Here is a 24416-nt window from a genome sequence, read left to right on the forward strand (position 1 = left end):
AGCAGAAGGCAGGAGCAAAGGCTCACAGGTAGACTAATCAATAAATCAATCATTAAACTCAATCAACTGCTGCAATTTTCACATTTCAATTCTGATAAAAACAAAAAGGAACAAAATGACAGAATTTCTGATCTCATGTCTCCATTTGGTAACCGTGGATGAAACCGTTGAGTGAGTTGCGTGCGTGTGGTCATGAGGTGCAAGAGCATTTCCACGTGCGCAATTCTCTGGATTAGTTAAAATGGGAGATTGGGCAAAAAAAAAAAAAAAAAAAAAAAAGAGAAAAGAAAAGAAAAGTGTGCATCACTAAATGACGTCTCCTTAACAAGATTGTTTTGACTACAGAAACAAAATTGATTCATTCTTTCGTTAACAAAACAGGTTTTTTCCTATAATATGCGTGATCCTATTTGGGGAGGAAAAAAATTAAAAAAGGAGGAAAAATCAAGAGCTATAAAAATGGCAAACTCAGCAGCAAATCTCATTTCATTTTTTTTCTCTCCAGCGCTCCTCTTTATCTACCGTCACAGTAGATCTTCTATGGAACAACTTGTGCAGCCATTTTATCGGCATCTAAATATGATGGAAGAATCCAACTCAAACGCCCCCCACCTACAGTGGGACAAGACAGGAAGAAAGAAGAGGAAGAGGATTAAGTATACGCAAGACAGCGCATTCTCTCAGAAAACATCACTATCTGGATTCTCCACCCATCCCACCCATCCTCCTCCCCCCACACTGTCCCCCAGGGCTGATATGAGGAGGTGATGGAGTGAATGGGGCTCTCTTCCTCTCTTCCATCCATTCATGTTGTCATCTGTAGCGGGTGTGCAGCTCTTTACTTGCCCTCTTCTGGTTTGATGGCCTGCGGTTTTATGGGGCCAGTCCGTATGGGCTTGGCTGTGGAGATGGGGGGTTTGTCAGAATCGGGGCGCTCGCTCCCCGTCTGATGGTTTGACGCCGAGGTGTCGAGGGGGGGCTTTCCTCCCTGATCGAGCCGAGATGCTTTGCTGACTTGCGGGGCCTTGAGTTGCTGCTGTTGCTGCTCTGAGAAGAACTTATGGGTGGACTGGAGCACCTCAGCCCGCTGCTTTGCCTGGTGGGGTGGAGGAAAAACTAAAATCAATCAATCAACTCATCATTTAAAGATTATCTCATCTTTCTGGCCACCAACAAAATACACAGATACAAAAAAAAAAAAACCTGGCATCAAACCTTAAGGTCCTGTTCAGCCTTCAGAGCCGCCTGTGTGCCTCTGGGTGCCAACGAGGGACCAGGTTGTCCTCGGGGAGGGTGCTGAGGGTGCAGAGGGTGCTGGCTGTGCTGTGGGTGCTGTGGGTGCTGTGGGTGTTGTGGGTGTTGTGGGTGTTGTGGGTGTTGTGGGTGTTGTGGGTGTTGTGGGTGTTGTGGGTGTTGTGGGTGCTGGGGTCTAGGATGAGGCATCAGACCGCCACCCAGATTAGGTGACATTGGAGGGCCCATGGCAGAGCGCTGGACACCTCCAGCAAACGAGTTAGCATGAGGAGGTCGAACCAGAGGAGAGACAATGTTGGGCTGGGACAGAATCTGAAAAAAGAGGAACACAGATGACTTACAATAAAACTGGGATTCATGTTTATAATCAGTGTATTATATAAACACTATCAAAATACAGGTTTTTATGATTAAAGTGAATGTATACCTGTGGGTTGAACTGGCCGGGGAAGTGCTGCGTCATTCTCATGCCGGCAGAGCTGGGCTGAAACTGCTTCTGGTACAGCATGCTGTTTATCTTACTTGACTGGCTACAAGGGGAGGTGGAGCTGGCCCTGCAGGAGACATATGTACAAGGTGCATTAACATGACAAATCACTGGCTGACTGGCTCTTAATACACTGTTGATTTTGATATATGTGGCGTTTAGGTGTGTTTACCTGTAAGGGCTAGAGGTGGGTGTAGTGCTCCTGGCGCTGACAGGAGGGGTTCCAGGCTTCACATCCATCCCACTGCCGAAGAGTTTCAGATCCATGTCCATCTGCAACATGTCAGTGAATAAAAATCTGTTACAGCTGCACTCTTAAAATCCAAACCAGCCAGATTATTGAGACAGACACACTCTACAGTACCTTGCTGGTGGGAGGCTGCATCATGTTGTGGTTGGGGCCCATGATCCCTCTGTACGCCTGGGAGACTGGGGGCTGTCGGTTCATGTTGGGTTGTGCCTGGGGAGGAGTGGGAGGCAGTGCCAGGAGAGGCTGACCTCCAGCCGAGCCGAAGTTTGGCAGGGACAGCTGGGAACCAGGCAGAGGGACTGTCACCTGGGGGGAGGCAACACGCACAAATTTTACACACAGTCCGGTAACTCTCGAAACACTTAACTGATCGATTGACAGAAAATTAACCAGAATGAATTGAGTTGATTTGTTAATTGAAAACACATTTGCACTTGACAGCTTGTCAAATTAAAAAGGTTTGATGTTGATGGCTGGCTGTAGGATGTTTTAAAGCTACAGTAATGACAGAAGGGGGATCAATAAAGTTACCCTATACCTATAACTGATCATAGGAATGTCCATCATATACTTTCATCATAAGTTTTTAAGTCTTTATACACTCTAAACCGGGTTGGTACCTGTTGCATTGCGGAACTGGGCGACTGGGTGTTGCTGTAGTAGCTACTCTGGCCATGTTGTTGCACCTGCCCTGAGTACATGTTTGAATGCTGATTCATCCCCTGTCGAGCCTGAACCAAAAACACACAGATGTCAGATGTAATATTCAAACAGTATATATAAAATGCAGAAAGCATCCTGAGGTGGTATCAAGCATGTGAGCAGACGGCTTACTTGCAGCAGGTGTGTGTCAATGAGCTGGGAGCCTCCCATGCCAGATGGCTGGTTGAGCTGGGGCTCAAACAGAATGGGAATGTGCTGGGTGGAGGAAGGCTGCTGATAGGCCATACTGGACTGAGGTTTGCCCAGCTCAGATGCCTGCACGCCGGCATAGCTGTGCAATGATGGTCCTGACAGCATCATGGAGGGCTGTGAGAGGCTGCTCTGCATGAATGCCTGCTGAGACCTGAGGGAGGACAAAGTCGGGATATAGAATCAGATAACAGGAACAACAGCGTCTCAAAATGGTGAAACTGGTAACTTAGTAACATTGTACGTGTTTCTGCTGTGTTGTTTATTACCTGTAAGGCTGCAGTGAAGAGTTGAACAAGTCCTGTGGCTGGGAGACTGGAGGACCAGTGCTAAGTCCTAGCTGAGCCTGGTGTGTGTGTTGGTGCTGAGGCTGACCTTGCAGTGGAGCGTAGATAGGGATGGGAATCTGCTGCACTGCTGTTGGCTATAGTGTAGACAAACATACAAATGGTGTTACCTTCACCATTAAAAACTTAGAACCTAGAAACTGTGTTTCTGACCTCTAACAAACAACCAGATCCCACCTGTGAGAGGCCCGGCTGGAAGCCTTGCTGCTGCGCCAAAGAGGGAGGAGCCAAGCGAGGGTGGGGCGTATTGAAGAGGTGGCTAGTGTCCATGTAGAAGGCTGGAATCTGAGCTGCAGAACCTGGACATACATGTAAATGAATGATTATCTACAGACAGTCCTTAAAAACAAAAAGCATAAAATATGGCTGATCTCTAAACAAACTTACACTTATAAACCATTAACTAACTTAAACAAAAATTTGTACATAGCCCTAACACATCGGTTTTGGTGCCATGTTTGTCTCACCTGCTGCAGACTGGGAGACATACACCTGTGGGGTCTGCTGCTGGGGCAGTAGCGGAGGCACACAACCCAGCTGAGAGAAGCTGCTGCTACTGCTACTGCTGGAGGAGGACAGGCTTCCACCCTGAAGCTGCTGGGGCTTCACCTTACAGATGTTTGGAGGGTCAGAGGCTGTGGTGGTCTTGGTGCCAAGAGAGGATGTTGTATAGGTACCAGATCCTGCAGGGTGGAAATAAACATGGAAGGTGATTGATATGTACAGCCCAACAATCCCAAAACACATGTGCACATAAGGTTGGAGTCTTGTAGGACGTCAGCAGTAATAAGATAAACAAGAAAAACATATATTGTATCGATATGGTGGATGTAACAGGGATGTTACCTGTCAGTGAGGTGCTGGGGGTAACAGAAGCCACAGGGATCTGTGGCATTGAGGCCGAGGAAAAGGTGGAGTACGAGGATGCACAGGAGGTTATTGGGGAGGAAGAGGAGGTAACAGGAGAGTTCTTCTCCAGACTTGGGGAGTTCTCCCACGCTTTACGGGCCGACTCCATCTGAGATAGAAAGAAACAGATGCTTAAGGCTGTTTCACTGATAGTCCAGAAAGCAATCACAGATAATCTAATGTTGCCTATAAAGTGATGCCTGTCTGTGTACCTTTAGTGTCAGGTCAACAGTGGCAGGAGAGACTGTGCTTAGACTGGAGCTCTGCTGCAGGGTCTCTCGCCGGGGAAGGGGCAACGAATGTGGTAATGCCACCTAAAACAGACCCAAAAAATCCCCAAAGCAATGACGATTAGAATATTTTTAGGATTTATTTCATCTCTGTGGCACAGACCTGTTCCATAATCTGTTAAAATGAAGAAAAAAAGGTGTCTGAGGTTTTAGTCTACTGTAACTGTACTCACACTGGCTACCAAGCTCTCTTCCATTTTGCTGCCTCCTGTTGGAACACTGTCGGCCAGTGAGGAGGAGGGCGTGGTGTAATCTGTTACAGACTCCTGAGATGGAAAGACACAAATTCAGTAAACACACACATTATAGTGCAGAATTATTACTTTCAGAACCACTTATGTCCACTCTTGATTTTGATTATTTAATTGATGAATTTGCCCTTAAATGTGATCTTGAATTAATTATTTTAGACTTTGACAATCAAATAAAAAAAAACAAACACAATTGATTTGACAGCAATTCATACTTTAGAGTTACTGGTGTACTCTGCTGAGGGGACTGTGATCATGCCCTCGATGTCTCCTCCCAACTCTGGTACTGTGTTGTCAATGATGGGAGGACTGGATTCTGTAGTTCTGCTGACGACTCCTCCGGGTACTCCTCCCTCCATCCCCTCGCCTTCTCCTCCACGTGCGTCTTTGGCCTTGCGGTTCTTTAGAGAGCGCTCTTTACCAATGGGACCTGGCTTGTACTCCTTGGTTTCCACTGGTTCCATCTCAGGGAGCTGGGGACAAGAAGATATTTAATTTTTTTTTTTTTTTACAATGCAGTTTAGAAAATGAATAAAACTGAATGGAAAAATGTCTACAGTTCAGTTACCTTCTGTGTTTTGATTGGGCCAGCGCGAGGTTGTTTCTGTCTCTGTTCTTTGGGAGCAGGTAATTTATTGTCGGAGCCAGTCTCTAGCAATGCTGGAACTCCATCGCTGTCGGTGCTACCTGCAGATGATGGTGCTCCAAACTGAATACTGTCTATTCCCAATTCCACACTGCCCTCTGACCCGGGCTTCACACCCTAAAACAAAACAACATATTATGTGGTTTATTATGGAGTTAAGTGGAAAACAAAGTTGCAAAATATGAGTTGGGCTTATTTAACTTACCTCAGAGGAGACAGTGCCAGTAAAGGAGGTAAGAGGTTTGTTCCAGGCACTCACAGACGGTGGCTGGGGAGGGCTGATTGGACCAACTGGAATACAGAGATGACATTTTTAAGAAAAGCTCAGTGATAAATTCACTCCGACATCACAGTAACATTCAGGAACCGATAAGACATTTAAGATTTTGTCCCCCCCCCACAAGAACGGACTTATCAACTCACGCCTCTTGACGTCAGGAAGGACGGTGGAGCCTGCTACCTTGTTCTCCCAAAGTTCTGTACCCAGAGTGCTGTGTGTCTGCGTAGGTGCTGGGGGTAGGCTCTTTGAGGTAAAGTCCACAGTGGCAGGGGGGATGGAGGGCAGAGGAGCCACGGTTCCTTCCAGAGTTTGAGGGGATGCGGCAGGTTGAGAGGGGGCAATGTGAGGATGCTGGGGGGCAGAAATGGCGGGTTGCTGTTGGGCTTGGGGGGTGGCGGCTACAGGAGGCTGAGACTGTGAGGCCTGTTGCTGCTGCTGCTGTTGCTGTTGTTGTTGCTGTTGTTGTTGTTGCTGCTGCGATGACTGTTTCTTAGCAAATCTTGGTGGCAGCTTTCCTCCGCCCCCTCTGCTCTTGTCACCTGAGCCTTTTTTACCCCAGTTCTGTAGGAACAGGATTAATATAAACATTCATTATCACTGAAATAAGATTTCTTTTTAAACTATATGGCACAAGCTATCCATCCTCCTACCTGAGTCGTCTGCTCTTCCTTTTTCCTTTTCTCTTCATCCTGCAGGCGTTTTTGTTGCTTTCTGGAGACCACTTCTGTAAAACCATCATCGTTGGTGCTGGACTGGGGGTCCTCTGTAGTGGTGACTTCTGGGTGATCATCAATGATCACAACACCTGAAGTGACGGGACAAAAATAGACAGACATTTACATTCAGTTTTCAAGTGTGGAGCAGCTGAAGCGAGTTCATTAGTAAAGTGTCTGATTACAAATACACAGGCGTCTACTTACTGGCATAATTATTGAGATCAAACTGAGAGAGCGCGTTCTCTTTGGGCTTCTTGGCAGCCTGTTTGGCTTCATCTTTGCGACGAGCAGACTGATCCTTTGCAGGTCTCTGAGCTGCTCCTCCAGCTGATGGTGCCATCCCGTCTGAGTTTTGCTGAGCTGAAGGGCTTCACAATTTAGACAAGATAAATTGAGACCCAGCGAGACACTTACTGACACATCTTTACGCTTTGTAGAACAGTTTGGTGGTAAAGGAAGTCTGAAACACAAATAATGTTGTGACGTGTGTTTGGTGCAAATAAAGATGGATTATAACATGGAACAGGAATACACCACCTTTAGGTGAAAATTGTGCCACTGAAGTTCCAGATGAAGTGAGAAACATGTTTTCACTCAGAGATGCAAAGGTAAAGTATGAGTCTAAAAATACCATCAGACAGATGCCATATTTAGCTATATTTAAAAAAACTCACTTTGATAGCTTATTACAGCAAACCTGAGCTCAGTTATACACCCGAGTGGAGAACACTTTAATTTGGTAATTTGGACAGATAATACCAACAGTTTACAGAATATTTATGTAGATTATAGTGTTGTTCAGTGCATCTATTAATGAGGCAGAATTCAGTAACAAAAGGTTTATTGTGTGTGAATAAATCTGCACTGTTATTCTACCTCACACTGTTCATTGAGTCAACTTCATTGTGCAAGTGTTAATGTAAGCAGACAAAGTAAAAGCCTGAGAACAGACAAAAGCCTGTTTGTTTCAAACTCACCCTTTGCGGCCGCCTTTGGCCCCTCCCCTCCTCTCCCCCTTGCCCCCTGCGTAGCCGCGGCCTGGTTTGGCTCCGCTGTTGCCTCTACGATTCTGTCTCTCTGTTGGTCTCTGACTTGAGAAACTTCTCTTGGCTGTAGCAGGTCCTTCACGTTTTGGAGTCATCCCTCCATCAGGGGGGCTTTTACTGGGTGTCAAAGAGCCCTGAGAGGGTGTGGGTGCAGGGGCAGAAGCAGTGGCTGCTTCATTAGCAGCTTCCAGTGCTCCTTTCCTCTCTTCTCGTTCTCTCCTTTCGTTGAAGTCGCTGCTCTCTGAGGCAGTTTCCCATTCCTCATTGGCTTGGTCTGAGGAGTTCTGATTGGACAAGTCGGGGGATTTGGTGCCGACTGCAGTGATGGTGGGGCTGCTAGTCTCAGGCAGGGGTGCTTCTATAGGAGAGGGCAAGTTGCGTGCAGGCATAGTGGCTGCCACTTCCGCAGGCATAGTCACAGGGGTTCCTGGAGCTCTGGACAGGGTTGGGGAGAGGGAGATTTTGGCTGGGGCAGAGTTAGGGACAGCAGCAGTAGGCACTGTGGGTAGAGGGACAGGGGGACTTGGGGCTTCTCCATTAGCTAACACTGCAGCTTCCCGCTCCTTCAGCCGCCGGAAGCGTGGGGGTTTATCTTGCCTTGGGGGTCGTGCTGGTCTGGATCGACGAGGCCTTTCTCTGCTACTCTGAGGAGCCCCGTCCCCAAATTTCTTGCCCTCGGACTTAGGGGGCCGTCGGTCACCTGGAGGATTGTCATATCTTGATGTGGATTCTGTGTCCTCAGGCCTGAATGTCTCCATGGGTTTAGAGGGCCACTGAGAAGAAGAATCTCTGGCAGCTGGCCGTCTAAGAGGAGCTGAGCGAGGTCCTCCACGTTCCCTTTGTCCACCTCTTCTACTGTATAATCCTCCTCTTCCTCGCCGAGAAGGCTCTCCTTTAGGAAGAAATCCTGGCTTGGGCCTGCCTTCGTCATCCACTCTAGATCCAACCTTTTCCCCCATGTGAGGAGGTCCAAAGCCTGGCTTGTGTGGGCCAGACCTGACCTCCCCAGGGAGCTCACGCCTCAATGGACGGCTAGGTTTCGTGCTAGGTTCACGATCAGAGGGTCCGGTATCACTAGCAGACTCTCTCCCACCTTCGCTTTCAGAATCTGTGTCTGAGCCACGGCGTCGTCTGCGTTTCGGTATAACCTCAAAATCTGAGCTCTCGCTGCGAGTCTCGCTCTCCTCTCGGTTACGAAAGGCAGCGGCGCCACCAGCAGAAGGTAAATCAGAGCGTGATCGAGGTTCTCGGTATGGATACTCTGGTCGGCTTCGACCACGACTACCCCTGCTCCGGCCACCGTATGTCCCCCTGTAGCTCCGTCCTCTGGAGTAATACTCTCCGCGACCACGCCCTTTGAAATTTGAGTCAGCAGGCCACTCTCTTTCTCTGTCCTTGTCCATTTCCTTATCCCTCTCACGTTCCCTTTCTCTCTCTTCTCGTCGGTAGGCACGTGGAGGTAGATTAGACTCTTTCCTGGAGGGCAGTTTGGGTTCTGGATGTTTTTCATTGCTGGGAGGTTTGTCTGCTTTCTCCTCCTGAGAGGAGGAGGTGGGAGCCGCAGAGGAAGGCTGGGAGTCTCTGGTTCTCTGAAGCGGTTCTCTCTGCGTTTCCTCAGCCTCAGGAGCTTCTCTTTTCCCCTCACCCTGAGGTCTGGAGCCCTCAGACACAGCAGCAGCTGCAGAAGGTGCTTTGGAGGACTGATCCTTTTTGGTCCTTTCTCCTCTTTCCCCTCTCTCATGACGCTTTTCTCTCTCTTCTCTTTGCTCCCTCTCTTCTTTCATGTCCCTTAGGACAGGCTTTTTTATTGGGCCAGACCTGCGGACAGGTCTCTCACCCCCTGGTCCTTCTCTACGTCCGGTGCCAGATCTCCCACCCCAGCGCAACTCAGCTTTCTGTTTGCTAGGTGCTGGCAGAGGAAGCTTCTCTTGTTTGTGGAGTCCATCAGCAGGAGGTGTAGCCCTGTTGCTGGTCACTGCAGCCTGTGAATAGATCTCATTCTGAGGCTTATCGTCAGACCTTTCCACAGTGTCCTGCAGCTCTATTGATTTTGTTCCCAGGGGTAACCCATCAAACCTGGGCTCATCCAGCTTGAGAGAGTGGCTTGAGCCCTGAGACACACTCCTCTGGAGCATAGCTTGACCTAGAGCTTCTACCTCTTCCCCACTTGGTAGGCCTGGCTCCTCGGGATCAAAGCCTGAGCCAACAGGGACTCTATCTAAAGGCCCCGGCACATCCTCTGGGCCCTGGGAAAACGCAGACAAGGACTCTGTGGGGTCCCGAAAGAAGTTACTTTTACGAGAGTCCAATGCACTGTGGTCCTGGGGATAAATAGCTGGGAGACCCCTGTCTAGATCCAAACCAGACTCCATCCTGCAGAGAAACAATTGTGATACTTTTATGTGCTGCAAATAAAAAAAATATTATTAGATTGTTATTGTTTGATTGCCTTTTTTTCCCCTCTTACCTCGGCGGCTCTTTGTTATCATCCCGTCCTTTTGGAGGAGTTACAGATGGTAACGGCTCTGACTGTGGATAGGGGTCAGATCCCCATACCATCCTTGAGTCTGAGGGCAGGCCATGGTCACGAATTGGTCGCGTCAAGTGGTCAAAGGAGTCAGAACTAGAGCTGGAGTTGTCCCCTGGCTCCCTGCGCACAATCTGCTTCGGGGGCATCCTCCCTGAAAAGGACAAAACAGATCAACTGTGAGCAGGTTGTCTGGCAAAGCTGTCATCGCAGCTGCCTGCATTACTGAATACATTTATCACAAACATTCACATATTCTCTGTTGTAATTTCAAATTTCTCCCTACCAGGATGAATGTTAGTTGGCATATCCATGGGAGGACGTCCTGACATCATGCGGGGGTCCATGTAAGATTGCATCATGAGCCAGCGGGGGTCAAATCCCATGGTGGCCAGGTGCTGGTGGTGGGGGCCCATGGGTTGATACATGGAGCGATGTTGTTGCTGCTGCTGCTGCTGTTGTTGTTGCTGCTGCTGTTGTTGTTGTTGTTGTTGTTGCTGTTGCTGCTGCTGCTGTGTAGCTGGAACTCCACCACCACCTGATGGTGACACGGAGCCCCCACTGTGCTGTTGCTGCCATTGTTGCTGCTTCATCTGCTCCTACAAGATCAACGAGGAATAGTAATGGGGAACATAAGATAAACAAAGTTAATTGGTTTTAAATGGTATTCCACACTGTAAATGGCTGTTTTTATTATTAATGGCTGTAAGTAAATCAGCTCCTTTTGACATAATGTACTCAAAGGCCCACCAATGAACATTATTTGGTCAAACCAAAGCCTTTACAAATATGTGCTATAACCTCAGCACAGGTCTTTCAAATGCTAACTATGGAAGAGTATGATTTAAAGAGTAAAATTAAATTGATTTATTTTGCATTTTTGTTTGAATGGGAAAACTCCAGAAGTCCCCTTTATGTTCACAGTTTGGGAACTAGTCTATGTCCACTAGCCCCTCTGCAACACTCGCATAAATAGCAGAATCCCAGCCACTAGTGACATAAGAAGCCAGGTGTGGATGTACTTACCTGCTGTCTGAGGAAGCGAGGCGGCAGAGATTTCTGAAACTGTTTGGAATAGCCTGAGGTGAGTGAGGGACGCATAGCAGCTGCTGCCTCTCCCTCCAATTGTGGTGGTGCCACAGGGACTTCCTCACCACTGGGGGTGTCCATGTGAGGCAGTGGCAGGTGGGGCTCATCCACTGCAGGAAAACAAAACCATTAATACTTACACATAAAACTAAGTGGCACTGAAGTGCAACTGCACAATGATCTATAAAGACCCTATTTACACCTGACATTACCATTACATAATGAGAATAAGAAAAACGTGCCAATGCACATTGTAAAGAACACATTGTGATCAAAATGCTCTGGGATCAGCCAGACCACGTCTGGAAGTTGTCTAGCTCACATGGTGATTGCATCTGAGTAATCTGAGTACTTTATTTAATCCTTCACAGGAAATTACTTTGTTACAGCAGCCATTAATTGAACACACGTACATACATACATGCATCTCAGCTGGCTTACCTCTGCTGTCCTCTATGTTGAAATAGTCTCGAATAGGCACTGTTGTCCTGTCGGCCAGGTTCTCCTCCACCAGGGGGCTGACCTCAGCTTCTCCTTCGCTCTGAGGCTCTGGAGCTTTGGCCACAGGTCTATGGACTGGGGAGCTGGGCTGAGGAGGCAAGTGAACCTCCTCCTCTACGCTTGGCTCAACTATCTCCCTTTCTTGCTCGATCCTCTCCCTGTCTCGATCCACCCTCTCAGGTAGAGGAGCTTGCACGATTGGGGCCTGTGATTGTGAAACAGGGACTGAAGGTACAGGACTGGATGCAGGGGCAGGAGCTGCAGAGGGAGCTTCTTCATGGGCAGCTCCCGCATCATCATTGGTGGTCAGTGCTGGGGAAGATTTGCCCTCTGTTGCCTGCCGGTGTTTTTCATTGAGACGTTTAAGTTTTTCAGCACAAGCAGCAAGCCGCTGTTCTTCCATCCGCCGTTCTTCTTCTTCTCTTCTCCGTCTCGCTCGCTCTACAGCTTCAGAAACGTCTGAAGGCTTCTTGCGCTTCTGTCGCCATGCCTCAGGGTCCTCATCAGCGGCAGGTGCCGCTGTAGCTGGTGGTTTGCTTCCACGTGGAGCTCCAGCAACAACGGGACGAACACCACCCTTGAAAATAGAAAAAAATAGTATGCATACAGACTGATGAACTTAACGTTACAATATCAGTGCAAACTTAACGTGAGGCTTGTGCAATGTATACCAGCTTTACCTGGTAGTCCTGTGGAGCAGTTGCTTTATTGTACTGTCCCATACTGCCAGGTGAAGGTGCTCTTGGATCTACGGTGTCAGCCCATGAGGTTTTACTGCCTCCACGATCCTCAGACCCCTCCTTCCAGCCCTCTTGACCGTCTGCTGGTCGTGATCTCATACGTTCCACTTTACCCATCCATTCCCTGAAAATATTACATTTGTGTGGGTTAAAACTCACAAGTCTAGAACCTGCTTATCTCAACCTCATGCTGCACATTAAACCCTACACTATGATGACACATACTCTCACTGGACACACAAAAACAGGCTTTAATAAGCACATTCATGGGACTGAAAATGGTTTTGAACCTTGCCCAGGTTGATGCCGCCATCATTTCTAAATGCTTTTTACTTTGTACCAACTGTTATGTTTGCTGCAGTAGTCTGTGTTACAGTGTTCAGGCGCACACTGATTACTTTACTTGCCCACCGCCCCCACTGTTTTGCTTTTTCTTTAAAAAAAATAAAACCTATTTAGTTCATTTTAGCATATCAGCATCCATGTTCAGCAAAGAAAAACGAATTCATTTGTAAAACACACAGCGTGTTTTCAATACAGAGTACAGGGTAGCAGAGTGAAACATCTGTCCTCCCTCTAGCTCTCTGCTGTAAACACACGTAGCTGTTAGCAACCAGATGCTCTCATGTCCTTATGGGTCTTGGGGCTTGTTTTTGGCAAAAACTCTTGCTCTCTGCCTGCTCTTGGTGTCCCGTGGATCATCCCCATGTCCGAGAATGCTATCACTAACTTGTAATTAGGGGAAGCTCTAAACTTAAAATCTTAAACTAAAAACTTGAAAGATCAAAGAAGGTGGCCTGAAGATATTAACTATCATTGACAAATAATATCTTTTAAAATGTTTAGTGTACCCATTAACACCAGTGTTGTCACACGTTTGTTTACTGGTGGGAAAATGTTCTCACTGTGTCATCCCAAATAACTGTTTGTACTAACTGATGCTTATGTGTAACCATTTTGCCCTGAATGTACAACTGTGGTATGTTAAACGTTCCACCACACAAGAGCGTTCTTTCTGCAATACACTGATTTCCATTAAATACGGTTCTGCACTTGGAGAACGTGTCACTATACTGTGCGATTGTTTTGTAATGCATTAGCATTGATGAAACATGTCAAATTCATTCAATTTAAACCAAAAAGTTAATTACAAGTGTTTTATATGATTTAAGCTTGAAGGCATGCTGTATAGTGATTTGATTTTTTTTCCTTACATATCAGGCAGTCATTCTCATGTGTTTAGTATAAAAATCAACTTGGAAAGTCTTAAAATCTGCTTGAAATACGAAACTCAAAAGTACTTTTAATTTCCATGTCACATTGACATATATTCAGTAACATAAACTGAGATGACCAATGACAAGTATCCAAAAGTTGATTTTCAAAGAAAGGGTGAGAGATGAGCAGAGTATCTGAAAGATAAGAAAATCTATACAGAGAGAACCCTTCGTGTGGTTCTTTTACAGTGAATTACAGAAGCTAAATAGTGAATGCAAGACAATGTAAGTGATTGAAAGTTCAGATCAAAAATACTTACCAGTTTTCTCCTTTTTCTTTAGCAGCTTGGTTCTCTTCATCATCGCTGAAGTTTAGTTTCTCAGTGTAGTCCACCTCCATCTGAGCTCCTGGATTGTAGAAGAGACAAGATTCATACAAGCTAGAACTGCAGTAAAGTGACCTTTTCCCCAGCCGATTAAGTGATTATTCAAACACAGCAGTTCATAAATTATGTATAACTACTGACCTGCCCAGCCCTCATCAGTATCAGTGTCCAAGTTGTCCAACTCCTTCAGTTCTGTGGCGCTAATGATAGAGGGTCTATCTGGGTCCAGGTGCCAGGACTGATGGGGTGGCTGCTGGGGACGTGCTGAGCGAGGGACCCTGATCAGCCAATGGAGAACAACGGAAAGGAACATTTATTATGTGACCTTGTCTAGTGCATTAACAAGTTTCTCTCTTCAACTTTATTTAATGTACTGATACTTGTAGGTAGCGTCACAGGCCTGACACACCAAATCTGTGCACAGGGCTGAATACACCTGAGTATTTTTTTAACTGATAGCATAATGTGTTTATGTTATAATAAAATTCAATACTAATATCTATCTTATGTTTTATTTTACATTAGCATTGACATTGGATTTTCATTTAGCATCATCCTTAGTTTTTAGGGCTTTTCCATTCATATGTGAACTTACTTTGCTCCATCTTGTGGTACAGGGTATCTGAAGTTTGGTTGCCCTGGGCCAAAAGTCATTTGAGGATAGGCGTGGAACATCTAAAAACAGAGAGACACAAATCATCAAACAGGGCAAGTAACTGTAATACTGTGATATCCTCATGTGATCAGTCCAGAAAATCAAATTGTGGCTTACGTAGGGTGGCATCATGCTCCTGAAAGCAGGGTCGAAGTGAGTTGGCACCCCAGCAGGGGGCTGTTGCCCCCCATTGAGTTTAGGCTGAGGAGGGCCAGAGGGGGGTAATCTCTCCCTGACATCCCTCTTCTCCTTCTGAACGTCAGTGGTTACGATTCGTCCTGGCTCATCAGCTACCTCAGGTGGTGAAGAGGTACCAGGAGCCGTACTACCCTCCTCTGGAGCCCTGTTTTCCATCTCAGGGGGGCTGGGTGCAGTGTTCAAATTCCTGCCTCCACCTTCACGCCAACTGCCAACATCTAACAGGACAAGAGGAAAATAAATAGAAAGTAAGCTAGTGTTTTCCCTTTATGCTGTCAATAGTGGTGCAGCGCTGCTGCTGAAATTTCACATTGTACATAATCACAACGAATGTGAAACACATGCACTTTTCTCCACTTCCAGCAGGGTTAGGGTTAGCTTGTGTTCAGCAAATGGGATTTTTGCCTCTCCGTCTCTCTCTGTGATTGTAATGTATTCTCACACACACGAGCAGAGAGGCAACAGTGGACAGACTCAAACAGACTGCTTGCTGCTGTAAGTGCAACAAAATATTGCAGTAACGGGGACTGCACAAGCAATTTATCAAACAACTGAAGCAAAATATAAACTTAACTACGACATCTTTCACTTCCAGCAATACACTCACTTCCTTCTCATCTGCAATGTATTGTTATGGTAATAAACTAATATGAACAAGCTCAAAACAGATGTTCACTATATGTAACAACTGAGTCTAATTAGCTAAATATCAAAAAATTGTTGTAGACACCAGCCTGCCCCTCCTCTCTACCATCAGTGCCTACAGCAGTGAGTCTGACCAGCAGCAGCAGAGGGACGAGGACAGAGGAGAGGATGAATGATGCTATCAGTTTGTTAAGACCTGCAGCCTTTCTAAACAGTAGAGTCTGAAGGCTTCACCCATTAAATCCATTCAACGGCATAAATGTCAATAAGAAGATACGGTCTAATTTTAAGTCGTCTACAAAAGAAGACAAACATGTCATTAGAAATGAGTTTACAATATATAAATACATTCCTTATTGTAGGATGGTGAATGCTGTAAACTTTGGTGCTCTAAACTTGCAATCTAAATATACAATTGTCATCTTTACATGTTTGCATTTGTAACAATACATTTTTTCATGTATTCCATGTCACAAAAAATATACAATTATCTTGTAAGTTACACCTTAATAACTTAGTCTACATCCAAGTAATTCCATATTGGTGCTTCTTTAAAAAAAAAAAAAAAAAAAAAAAAAAAAGTATATTTTCTGATTTTAGACATTTCATTCTTTGACATTTATTACAACTACAACCTCCAAAGCCCCTCTACTGTCAAAAACTCCTGTTAAATGATCATGCACATGACTCTATGGACATCTGGAACAATTCTATGATAGTCTTAAGTTATTCCACTGACGATGACAGCAAATACAGGTCCTGGCATCGTGGTCTCTGCACGCACACAACAGCACTGTCATGGAAAAAAATCCTCGAGGAAACACTGTAATCTATGAACACTGACTGATATTTATGTGTATGAGTGTGGCCGTACTTTGAGGTCTGAGGCTGGGGCCTGGTCCATAAGGCTCCTCCTCTTGACCGTCTTTCTCGACCTCACCAGCCGCCTGCAAGCTGGGAAACTCCTGGTGAAAGTGGCTGCTCACACGAGGAGCTCCTGCACAATACAAGCACGTTATTATGAACACAGGAATCACAAGATTGAATATAATAATACAACAGTGACTAATCCTGAGCTGGTGTACAGCACGCCTTCCACCCCAACCAACACATTTAGTAGAGAACTAGGTCTAAATTCCATGCAGACTATAACGGCTGAGTGCTCTAAACCAATTGAATATTGTTCCTCTTATTTGTGTGGACAGAAGTGGGAAATTTACAGAAAGGAGTTCATAACCAGTCTGCATTGTATGAGTAGATTTAATGCTTAGCAAGGAAGTAAAGAGCATATTTACCGTCTGGCTGTGTCTGCTTGCTGTTGGCCCAGGAGCGGCTGCCCCCAATAGAAAGCTCTTGTGACTGGAGCACTGGTGGTTTGATCTGGGGTGGGGGTGTCTCCTGTTGCCTATGGCAAAGACAGGGCAACACCAATCATGATTTTAGATGCTGTCGATGGCAGATTGCTCCAACTTAACCTGAGAGAACTTGTGCGTACATACAGCTTCATTTCTTCTAATTTCAGGTCGAGTTCATAAACAAGCATCAAGTTATTATATCTACCTCTCTTCCCCTCCCTCAGGTCGGGATGCCCAGCCACTACCGTCTTTGGGGACAATGTTGACGTTGGGGTCGTTTCCCTTGTTCTCTGCCTTCAGGCTGGGCAGGTTGGCTGGAGGGGGCATACGCCGGCTAACAGCAACTTTGCCCAAACTCTGGAGCCCATGTCTGGCAGCCACTGGAATGAAGGGGGAAAAAATCAGATGTAAGAAAAGAGAAAAAAAGAAAGTACTCAACAGGGACAAGGTAAGAACTTGATCTTTAAAGCTTTTATCATTTTGCTTTGATTAACTGAAGCTGCTAAAGACAAAACAAGCTATAAATACAACCTCACAGCCCACTCATGAGTAGTCATATAGTGTTCCACAGTGTGCAAAACTAACAGGATAAGAGTGGGGGCTTACCTGCAGTTTTCTGGGTTTCCAGAGATTTGCCCTTGTAGGTATTGAAGAGGCTAAGGGTTGCATACTTTGTTTTGCCATCCTTTGCCTTGGTGCTCTGCCCTGACTTCTCGGACATTTCGCTGGAAACTCATTGAGTCTGGTCCTCTGGCCTCGCCCCCAGAACCAGCCTCCTACAGACAGAGGGAGACAAAAATGAGAACACAAGAAAGTGCAGAGGTTGTTGGCTCTGCACTGTATACCATAACGCAGATATCTGAACATTCCTTGAGGTTTGCCAATAACCTACAGTTGGTGTGAAGAGATTCATTCTCTGCAAAAACACAAGTATGTTGCTGGTTTACAAACCACAATCTGCCCTGAGCCTGTTTTTGTGGAGAAGAGTGATTTAGGAAAGGAAACCAAACTGGGCGAGACACCACGCTTCGTTTGTCTCAAGCAAGTGCATCAGGACACACATGCAAGTGGGTGAAGCAAGAAATGCAGCAATGCTCCAGCAATGCTTGGGTAGGAGAAGACTGCAAGCCAGTAAACACTCATTTTAAAAACACTTTAAAGGATTGGCTTCAAAAATGATTTATGAAGATGGAAATTTAACACTTTTGTTTTGTGTTTGCAGTTTGAAAAAAGTAACACTCAGTGTTTTTCTAAAACCAGAAAACTGAACTGATCACTTTTAATTCAATAAAGATATTGACAGAATAAATAAATAACATTTTCTTATACCTGATCCTTTTGATAGGTTCAATTCTGACCCTGATACTGATCTGGCAGATCAGAGCACCCCTTAATTTCAACTGTAGAAAACAGCTCACTAAGTCCTGCACACACTTACATGATTTTTTTCATGTTGCAAACTCGCAATATTGCCTGTGGATAGAAATTGACCAAGCCAAGATCACAGGCACTCCACATTGTTTTAATGGATTTGTATTGTCTATACAAAGCCTAAACCCTTTCCTGAACCCTTGTTTGTAAACCACCTGACTGAACTCACCATGCCTTTAACCACTTAGTCATTATATCCACATTACTGATTATTGATTAAAAAGTCTCATTGTGCCAATAATTTATGAACACTCCAATAGTCTACATGATCGTTGTAATATTGATAGAAGTATTTGGTCAAAAGTATCGTGATAGTTGTTTATGTCCATATTGCTCAGCCCTACCAACCAGTGAGAAAACACCAATTTTAATTTTTGCATGTAGTACAATTCTGAAAGCTGGACACACTAACTGACGGGGGGCACTGAGGGTTTAGGATATGACAGGAGCTAGACGGAAAAGCCATGAAGTGAATGAGCAATACCGCGGACAGAGCGACAGCATGTTTGGGGCTGCAGTGTCTTTCCTAAGTCACACAGAGGTCATTTATTATTAACGGAGCAGTGGAGGAGTAGTGTCTATGAGAGTGTGACATAGTGTGTGTTGGGGGGAGCTGACAGCTCTGATCAGCTCAGTCTCTATCTGCAATTTGGCCTTGGAACAATTCTGCAAAGGAAAATGCCTTTCTTTCAAATCCAACCTGCATCTTTTTAAGTAAAATACTGTAAAAGCAACGATGATTTTTTTTTTTTAATTCCCAGATGTTCGGGGCTGCTTGGTTTGCAATACACAGATAGAAACCCTGGACTGCACCTTTTTAAGGAAAGAAATTATATCTTGGATTTTAATTTCATTGTTTGGACCATCGTTGCTTTTTTATATATATATATATATATATTTATTTCTTTTTTTTCAGATGTTTTCTAAACTGTATCATAGCTCCTTTAAGGAACAGCTCAGTATGTAGTGAGTGTGCGGTCGAGAGAGAGAAAGAGACAGAGGGGCTGCAGCGAGTTGAGCAGAGTATTACATGGCACTGTTCACAGTATATCTGTGAACAGTGTAGTGTGTGTACACTTTTGTCTCTTTGCCGGTGAATAAATTCTACGACTCTTCAAGACCCAAGCCAAGTTCCTGTGTCGTGCTTTTTTCTGCTGCACAGAGACACGGGAAGACTTGGGCGCAGCTGCTCGCCAACAGCTACGTGTGTTTACAACAGAGAGCAGGAGGGAGGACAGACATCTCACTCCACTGCGACTCTTCAGCTGCTGCGGAGGACCACAGAGGAGACACTTTCACTTTATGATTGTAGAGACTGTCATCGTACCAAGTATTGATAACACACAAGTTAGACTTCTTTAAATATTTGATGAACATTGGCGATGATATGCAATAATTAACTTAATTGGATTTTTTCTATTAAAAAAGAACAAAAATAACAATGGTGGGGTGCTGGGAAGCTAATGTAAACAGTGTATGTCTGTGTATCATCAGTAAAACATGGTAAGACTTTTTTTATACTGTCTGATATTCATGTTGTATAAATCAGTATAAATATGTACACTAGGTTTGTGTACATTTTTGCATGTGTTGGTCAATAAAAAAAATACCGAATTGAACCCAATTTAATCAGAAACTGGATTCATAGTCAACTTCAGATACCCGATACTTCATAACTGTCCCTGAGGTGTGAAAGCATCTTTTCTGTGCTTTAACTGCAAGCATCCGCACTGTCACTGTTATGAGTATGCAAGACCCAAGACGCAATACCGCAGCTCATATGCACCTCTTAAAATGAGCAACGATGCATTTGGGGAGGTGCACTCTATACGTACACTCTTATTGTAAACGTATCTAGTTCTGGTCGAGGTTATTCATTGCTGAAAGCCGAGCTATGAAAAAACCTTGATGCAATACAATTGATACAGTTGAGGCTTCAGGCCAAGTATCTGCAGATACACTTTCCAGCTGTCTCAAAAACAGTCCTTCCAGAAAACAAGAAAGCTGAGTATTCACTACGACACGAAAGACAAATTCTAACAGTCAAAGTCAGTCTCTGCCGCCTAATATATCTGATGAGGCTGGCTGTGAATGTGACCTGCTGAGTAGTGAATAGTATCTTGCCAGCTTATCTAATGTTTGGCATGAGAGTGAATAAATACTGATTAAGAGTTGATATGGAGTCTAATTGAGAGGGCGCTGTCGAATTAGATCCCTCCTGATTACAGATGCCAGCTGAATTTTTGGAAAAATATGAAACACTTTCATTTATCATCATTATAAATCATTGTTCTGCAGTTTAATTTTGTCAGGTGCAGCAGTCATGCTTGACAGGCCCGCAACGTGCACAGCTACTTTTAGGTAGATGATTGCTGGTTAAATTAGCCATCTTGAGTCATCACAGTCCCATAAAATGTCACGTGAACAGTTAAACTAAACGCGCTCCTGCTGCAGTTTGCGGGGCAGTCAGGACTAAAGCTGGCTAGCTGGCTCTGGCTATCTCGTAGTGAATTTAATGGTCTCATCTACAAGAGGAGCAGACTGGAAATGACTCTGCACACAGGTCTGTGCTCTCGATTTGTGTTAAACATTTGCAGATTTCACTTTATTCCATCTGTCCCTCAGAAGGATGTGGGATGTATGAGGGTGTGTTTGAAAAATAGGAATCAAAAAGGGAAAGGGAACATCGATAAGAGGATAACCAGCCCAAATTACAACAGTACGGAGGAGGGACCTCAAATTCTCCTTTTTTAAAATGTCTTCAAACCTCATATTCCTCACCTGGTATACGAATGCATCCCTGCTATCCAGACTTATTCAGCTTAGCCCGGCCTCCAGCATGACCCTGCACCCCTAGAACTACTCCTGCATCACAGTTCATTCATCAACGGAAGCTGATTTCCAACACATCACTACATGCCAACATTTTGTTGTTTCTGACTAAGGAGAAGTAGCTTTGTGTGTACACATTTTGGCTTGATGAAATTAAAATGGCTGGCAATATTTTCATCCTCAAACCATTCAGCCAGTATAAAAATGTGTTGATAATGCCTAGCAGTAAGAAATAGCATAAAAGTGTGTTGCGTAAGTTCTATTTTGAATAAATATCATTAGTTTTAATAGTGGAATGACTTGCTTATTTGATGTCCAAACAGTGATGTGAATGGACAACCACACAAAGCATTTGTTTCCACATCTTTCCCACTAATAAAACACTGCATGGATACACAGGAGCCTCTGATCTTAAAGGAAAATTCTGATTATTTATAAAACTGGGTGGTAATGTCACAGTTTTTAACCTGCACATCAGCACAGCGCTGCACTCACAACTACGATCCTCGAGATTGTGGGAAAAAAAATCATTTTCTCTAAACAGCTTTATAATTATTAAGTCCGACAAAGCCAAAGAAATGCAAGCCTCACAGCAGCCATTTGGTGGTTGACATAAAGGTTAACACATAAAAGTTAATATATTTGGCACAGCAAATCCACTTCCACATTCATTCTGCAGTTTGACCCAGATGGCATACGTGTGAAGTGTGCATGCACCCTGCTCTTTTGTTTCCTGACCTGGCTGATGCGACGGAGAAGAATGAGAAGTCATGTAGATGGCCTGAAAGATGAACGGGAATGTTTCACCTAAACAACTGTGTTTGCCGCTCCTGGGCCTGTGTGCCACTGACCTTATTGGACGAAATGCTCCAGTGAAGACTTGGTCCAATGACTTGGTCCAATGACAGAGATGAGCATATTATGTTAATCTGTAAGTACACTAAAACATTTTTTCCTCCTTTAATAGGTCTTCCACACTATCACACATGCATATTAATTAAGTCACCATTACTCACAGACACAGCGGCTTGGCCTGTAGGACGACAAGATGTACTGTGTCATATCCATTACGTGAACTGAGTCGGACACATTCAGCATCCACCAACTAATCTCAACTTTGATCAGGGTCAGTGCAAGGGGCTTCTCCCAGCATCTATACAATTACTTACTGTTTCTAGTCCATTGAGCACAACGCATGGGACAAGATAAGGCTTGGATGCCACTTAAGATTATTGCGGTTGTCCAAAGTCAGATCGTCAATATCATGAAATGGTCTCCCTTGAGAGTTGTCAGTGATTTCATTGAGAACATAAGAAGCTGGATGGTGGCTATGTTTTCAGTTCATTGGGTGCTAACTTGTTTAGATTCAGTGCACAAGATAAATGCCAGTTTGAAATACACACAAAGTGGTCCCTTTGAGGGGACTAAATGAAGAGCTGTTAAAATGCAACGTTTGATATTACTTAAAATCAGCTCAGAGCCAAGCAGGTCAAAATAAACTCATCTTTAGCTTGTCTTTTTTTGTTGAGCCTTGAAAATGATATTTCCATTAGATCTCTGATCAGACCTTAGTCACTGACTGCTCGATCAATAAGCACTACTCCAATCAATATGTCTGAATAGCCTCCAGAAAACTAGCCAGATGTAGACCCATCCCTTTCAAAGGTTGAATGTACAGAAATCAATATAATGTAAGCCTTTTCGCGATCTTACCCATCTACAGATATGAGAATGTGAAGCATACAAACCCCAAACTTGCCAAAACCCTGAATGTGCACACTCACACAACAAAAATGTGCTCCTTCAGGGAAGGGGCATATTTGTTGAATCTGCAAGGTATCATGGCTGAAAAGGGGAGCATTGTGCAAATCTGTGCACACACACACACACACACACACACACACACACACACACACACACACACACACACACACACACACACACACACACACACACACACACACACACACCCTACATCATGACATTCGGGTAGAAAACGTAGCATATCTCCACCACTAGTTCAATTCAGAGGAAAAACCTCAAGTGATGAAAGCCAGATGAAAAGTGACGTTTTATTCCTGTAAATCAGTGCCACTGAGGAGTCTGCAGGCCATCCGTCTCCATGAATCAGACTGCTGGTGGGCTGGGGTGGCTCATACCGGCAGGGGATACAGGCCCCTTTTTCGCCCGGAACTCACTCAGACCGGGCACAAATAACTATTAAATCTGCTCAAAACGCACCAACAAAAACGTCAACACTTTCACTTAGCCAGCCACGCAGGGTTTGACGTCTAATGCGGAGCGTGGTGCTGTTAGATAGCAGGCCGCCACTTCGCATCGTTTAGCATAGTTTCGTTTCTCACTGGTCGCCATCACATCCACTTCCAGTCCTTCAGTGGCCACAGCATGCTAACCAGCTAACGATGTGTGAGCACCAACACATCAGCCGCTCTGATAAAACTTTAAAAAAAAATCAGCTCGCATGACATGCAGACCCACCTGCCAACGCCGGTGCCTTCTTTGTCCTTTGGCTTGTCGTACAGCTTGACTCCTGGGTCCGGTTTCGGCCTACTTTGAGGTGGAGGAGTCTGTGTCTGGCCGGCAGATTACAAAAGCTGGCTAGCTTGCTAACGACGGTTAGCTATTGAGCTCGTTGCTGCCAACAAACCTCTCTCCACATGCACGGCCTCTGTGTTTGTGTGCTCCGGTCCGCTTCAAGCCGCCACTATGTCCTCGTCGGTTCTTCCGTTACTGTGGGAACCGGTGTGCGGGCGTCCTGTGGTTCCGTGTTTCTCCGCGCCCGTTAACTGGTGCCACACCGTTTTTTCTAGCTGAGTGAGGCCCCGCTCGAGCCGCGGCCTGTCGCACAATCAAAGATGGCAGATTGTAGTTGCCAGATTGATCTTCTCACATCCCCCTTTCAAAGCTCTAACCTCTGAGTGTGTGTGCAGGTGCTCAGTCACAGTTTAACCATTAACATCACTCATTCAAAGAAGGGTCGGACACATAAATTCAGCTTTCTTTACAGGTGACAAATACACTAATTACCCGTTGAGATACTCTATGGTTGACATGAATGACATTAATATTTCATGCTTTATCAAAGTGTAAGGCAATGTAAATGACTATACATTTAACCACACAAAGCCAAAGAGATAATTTACTTTTAATTTACATGAACATATATATATATATAACTATTCCTTGTGTATATTTCTGAAGGTTGTTGTGGTGTTATTCTGTGTAAGTACACAAAGAGCCGCTAAACCAGAGTCAAATTCCCTTGTAAATCTGAATAAAGATGATTCAGATTCTGATACTTTAACAAAGTGTTAGGTGATGTAAATTACTTATACATTTAACCACACAAAGCCAAACAAATTATTTACTTTTAATTTATGTGAACATGAACTGAAAATATGAACACGTTGTTGTTGGTGTTATGTGAAAAG

The 24416-nt window shown here is 44.8% G+C and overlaps 1 protein-coding gene across 1 annotated transcript; it reads right to left on the minus strand.

Moving 5' to 3' along the window:
- Positions 1-716: 716 nt before the first annotated feature.
- Positions 717-23785, minus strand: prrc2c (proline-rich coiled-coil 2C). The gene is made up of 34 exons (XM_062423800.1): positions 23464-23785; positions 17308-17477; positions 16907-17081; positions 16642-16751; positions 16221-16343; positions 14621-14919; positions 14444-14523; positions 13990-14126; positions 13783-13870; positions 12186-12369; positions 11446-12082; positions 10942-11114; positions 10202-10514; positions 9856-10069; positions 7320-9761; positions 6547-6710; positions 6277-6431; positions 5770-6187; positions 5552-5637; positions 5269-5463; positions 4916-5173; positions 4623-4715; positions 4372-4473; positions 4097-4268; positions 3718-3933; positions 3428-3549; positions 3173-3327; positions 2826-3057; positions 2612-2722; positions 2106-2297; positions 1914-2014; positions 1682-1808; positions 1216-1566; positions 717-1096 (listed from the first exon to the last, which is right to left on the minus strand). The coding sequence occupies exons 2-34, from the start codon at positions 17420-17422 to the stop codon at positions 839-841; spliced, it is 8598 nt and encodes a 2865-aa protein (XP_062279784.1). The 5' UTR covers positions 17423-17477; positions 23464-23785; the 3' UTR covers positions 717-838.
- Between the last annotated feature and the right edge of the window lie 631 nt (positions 23786-24416).

The sequence above is a fragment of the Scomber scombrus genome, chromosome 8 (assembly GCF_963691925.1).
Source record: "Scomber scombrus chromosome 8, fScoSco1.1, whole genome shotgun sequence".
In the NCBI taxonomy this organism is placed as follows: Eukaryota; Metazoa; Chordata; class Actinopteri; order Scombriformes; family Scombridae; genus Scomber; species Scomber scombrus.

Coding starts and splice junctions, on each gene's coding strand:
- prrc2c (XM_062423800.1), bottom strand. CDS start 17,422: ATGTCCGAGAAGTCAGGGCAGAGCACCAAGGCAAAGGATGGCAAAACA. Junction 17,082..17,307: donor GGAAACCCAGAAAACTGCAG/GTAAGCCCCCAC, acceptor CCTTCATTCCAG/TGGCTGCCAGACATGGGCTC. Junction 14,524..14,620: donor GGAGCATGATGCCACCCTAC/GTAAGCCACAAT, acceptor CTCTGTTTTTAG/ATGTTCCACGCCTATCCTCA.